The sequence below is a fragment of the Durio zibethinus genome, chromosome 17, assembly GCF_047325235.1.
Source record: "Durio zibethinus cultivar Kanyao isolate XHJ-2024 chromosome 17, ASM4732523v1, whole genome shotgun sequence".
Taxonomy (NCBI): domain Eukaryota; kingdom Viridiplantae; phylum Streptophyta; class Magnoliopsida; order Malvales; family Malvaceae; genus Durio; species Durio zibethinus.
Genome location: NC_143178.1, coordinates 12,045,217 through 12,048,205, shown reverse-complemented (window position 1 = coordinate 12,048,205; position 2,989 = coordinate 12,045,217). Strand labels below are relative to the sequence as shown.

General features: G+C 35.6%; 1 protein-coding gene across 1 annotated transcript; it reads right to left on the bottom strand.

The window, feature by feature from the left end:
- Positions 1-362: 362 nt before the first annotated feature.
- On the bottom strand, positions 363-2,663 carry LOC111282015 (small ribosomal subunit protein RACK1-like). The gene is made up of 2 exons (XM_022869894.2): positions 1,588-2,663; positions 363-681 (listed from the first exon to the last, which is right to left on the bottom strand). The coding sequence occupies exons 1-2, from the start codon at positions 2,467-2,469 to the stop codon at positions 580-582; spliced, it is 984 nt and encodes a 327-aa protein (XP_022725629.1). The 5' UTR covers positions 2,470-2,663; the 3' UTR covers positions 363-579.
- Positions 2,664-2,989: the final 326 nt, after the last annotated feature.

The following is a 2,989-nucleotide window of genomic DNA, read 5'->3' as shown; positions in this document are numbered from 1 at the left end:
CTTATATATTTAACTTCAAGAACGCTACAATCCCAAATAAAAAAAATAGGAAAAGAAATACATATATATATATATATATGTGTGTGTATAATCTTATTATTAAACTCTAAAATAGCACATACTGTAAATTTCAACCATTAGATTAACATAATTTTCTTCCTTCCCCTTTTCCAAGTTCCCTACCATACATAATAATGATAAGTTCAACAATTCAATTCTCTTCATCATCTGTGCATTATTTCCCCCAGTTATTATTATTGTTTGAATAAGGATTTAAAAACAAAGAAACCAAAACTGCGATAAATATACTTTCTCAATAATCAAGAGTTAATTCAAACTCAAAAACTTGGGCACAAACCATATAGTAAGACAATAAACGTAGATAAATTAAATATCAACTTCATAAACAAACCAAAATAGCATAGGCCTCAATGCCTAGCAACAATATCCAAACATTAGAAAAACAAAACAAGGATCCTTCAACATTTAAACAATATCTTAACAAGGTTTGGAACTGCTACAAGAAAGGGCAACCAATCTATCACGTAAAGTTCATGCTGTGATTACTCAAGCATGCATCTAGTAACGACCAATTCCCCAAACTCTGATTACACCATCTGTATATCCACTAAACAAGGTGCTTCCATCAGCACTCCAGTTCAAGCTTGTGCAATATATGACCTGCAAAATCCAAATAAATGAAAAACTTTAATTGCTTGCAATCAATGGAAATAATTCCTTATTATCCTGAAAATGCCAATTGCTAAATTGTAGCCAATAAAAACCAGGGCAAAGACAGGAATCAGAAGAATTATTAAACCAACTTTTACATTGCAATAACAAATAAAACAATCCAGTATATAAATTTAATTCTTAAAAAAATAATTTCTTTACAGCTTGAGGAATAAAAAACACAACCCGAGTACCAACTCTACCATGGGGTATAATGACAAGTTCAAGCTTTGAGCATTACAATTGTATGTTTTGAAACAATAAACTTCATAAGAAGCATGACTATGATTTCAAATGCAGCCAAGTAATGAGCAAATAACTCCAGATTCAAAAACAAGAAGATAAAAACTAGTTTATATGTGCTCAAGAAACAGTAAATAAAATTCTGGAAAAACACAAATGTTTTGTCAAAGTGAAAAAGATGCAATCAAAACAAAAAAGGGTAATTAAAATGTTTGTCTTAATAAATTCATGGTAAATGGTATTCCACCAAGAAGCCTAATTCCCATCTAAATGTTCAAAACAGACAGAAAAATAACAAGTAATCTTCGTTATGTCAAAAGACAAAATCCAGTCAAATTCTTAGGATGTAAGAATAGCTATATAGCATTTGTTCAACGATTAATCATTGTAAAGCTGCATTGCAACTAAAATTTCCTACCAAAATTTAACATGCCAATTATTAAACAAATTAAATCAAAGCATTCAACCTAAGTATGACATTGCAAATAAACAAAAATCATATTTGAGTGCAAACACAATAAAAAATATAGCCAAAACGGCTTCTCAAACAAATAGCCGCATTAGAAGACTTTGAACCATAGAATAGTAGTATTGATAGAAAAGAATTATTACCTTCTTCTTGTTTGCGTTGTCAGTAGCCTCAAATTTCTCAGCCTCAGCCTTGAGATCAACCTTCAAGTCCTCCACAATGCCCTTGCTCTCAAGATCCCAGATTTTGATACTCTGCTCCGTGGCAGCACAAAGCCAGTACCTGTTAGGACTAAAGCAAAGCGAGTGAATGACCGCACCCGCATCAAGACTGTAAAGCTTCTTTCCTTCAGCCAAATCCCACAACAGAACCACCCCGTCTTTTCCTCCACTAGCACACAAAGACCCATCAGGTGAAACGGCCACCGTGTTCACATAGCCAGAATGTCCGGTCAATGTGTTACGAATCTTACAGTTGGTCAGGTTCCAAACTTTCACAGTCTTATCCCACGAAGCCGAAACGATGGTGGGTTGGAGAGCATTTGGGCTGAAACGAACACAGCTAACCCAATCGGTGTGAGCTTCGCCGTCTTGGATTGTGTATTTGCATTCTCCAAGGGTATTCCAAAGCCTGATAGTTCGATCACGAGAGGCCGAAACGATCTGACGGTTGTCAAAGGAAAAGGCAACAGAGAGAACATCTTTCGTGTGGCCAACAAAGCGACGAGCAGAGGTTCCGGCAGTTAAGTCCCAGAGACGAAGCTCACCATCCCAGGAACCGGATAGAGCGAACTGGGAATCGGAAGAGAGGACAACATCTTGGACGAAGTGAGAGTGACCGGTGAGACGACGACGAGGGACGCCGTATGTCTTTTCGTCTTTGGTTAAGTGCCAAAGGATGATGGATTTGTCGCGTGAGGAAGTGACGATCATGTCGGAGTTGTCGGTGGGAATGGCAATGGCTGTGACCATGTCGGTGTGGGCTAGCATGGTGCCACGGAGAACCAATCCCTCAGAGACAGACATTTTCGATGGCGTTTGGGGGCGGCGGCGGCCCTTTAGGGTTTTTTAGGACAAATGTGACAGGTAAAGGGAGAGTTTGAGAAGCAAAATTAAGCGGCCATACGAAGTATACATAACACCGGAATACAGGAAATTAGCGTTTTGCAAAGAATTAAGCGACCATACGAAGTATATATAATACCGGAATACAGGGAATTAGCGTTTTGCAAAGAAACATTACAATTTTACACTAATTCATTTTTTTATTTTTCCTACATAATTTTTCTGATTAATGGCATTTTGTGTCTTCAATGTTTCGTGCATTTTTAATTTAGTCCTCAAAGTCAAATCGTGATATTAGATTCTTAAAAATAGTCATAAAATTTTTAGCCCAACTATTTTTTAGGCTTGTATAAGTACATATGACGATTTTGTGTATTTGTATCATTAAAATATTAAAATTTATATATTTTTATTATATTTTTTATAAAAATTATTTATTAAAATTCGTATCGATATAAAAATATAAAATATATTTTTTATT

Bases quoted from the DNA above. Each gene is read 5' to 3' on its own strand.
- LOC111282015 (XM_022869894.2), bottom strand. From the start codon at position 2,469: ATGTCTGTCTCTGAGGGATTGGTTCTCCGTGGCACCATGCTAGCCCAC. The intron at 682-1,587 runs GTAATAATTCTT...TGGATTTTGCAG, and splicing joins ACAACGCAAACAAGAAGAAG to GTCATATATTGCACAAGCTT.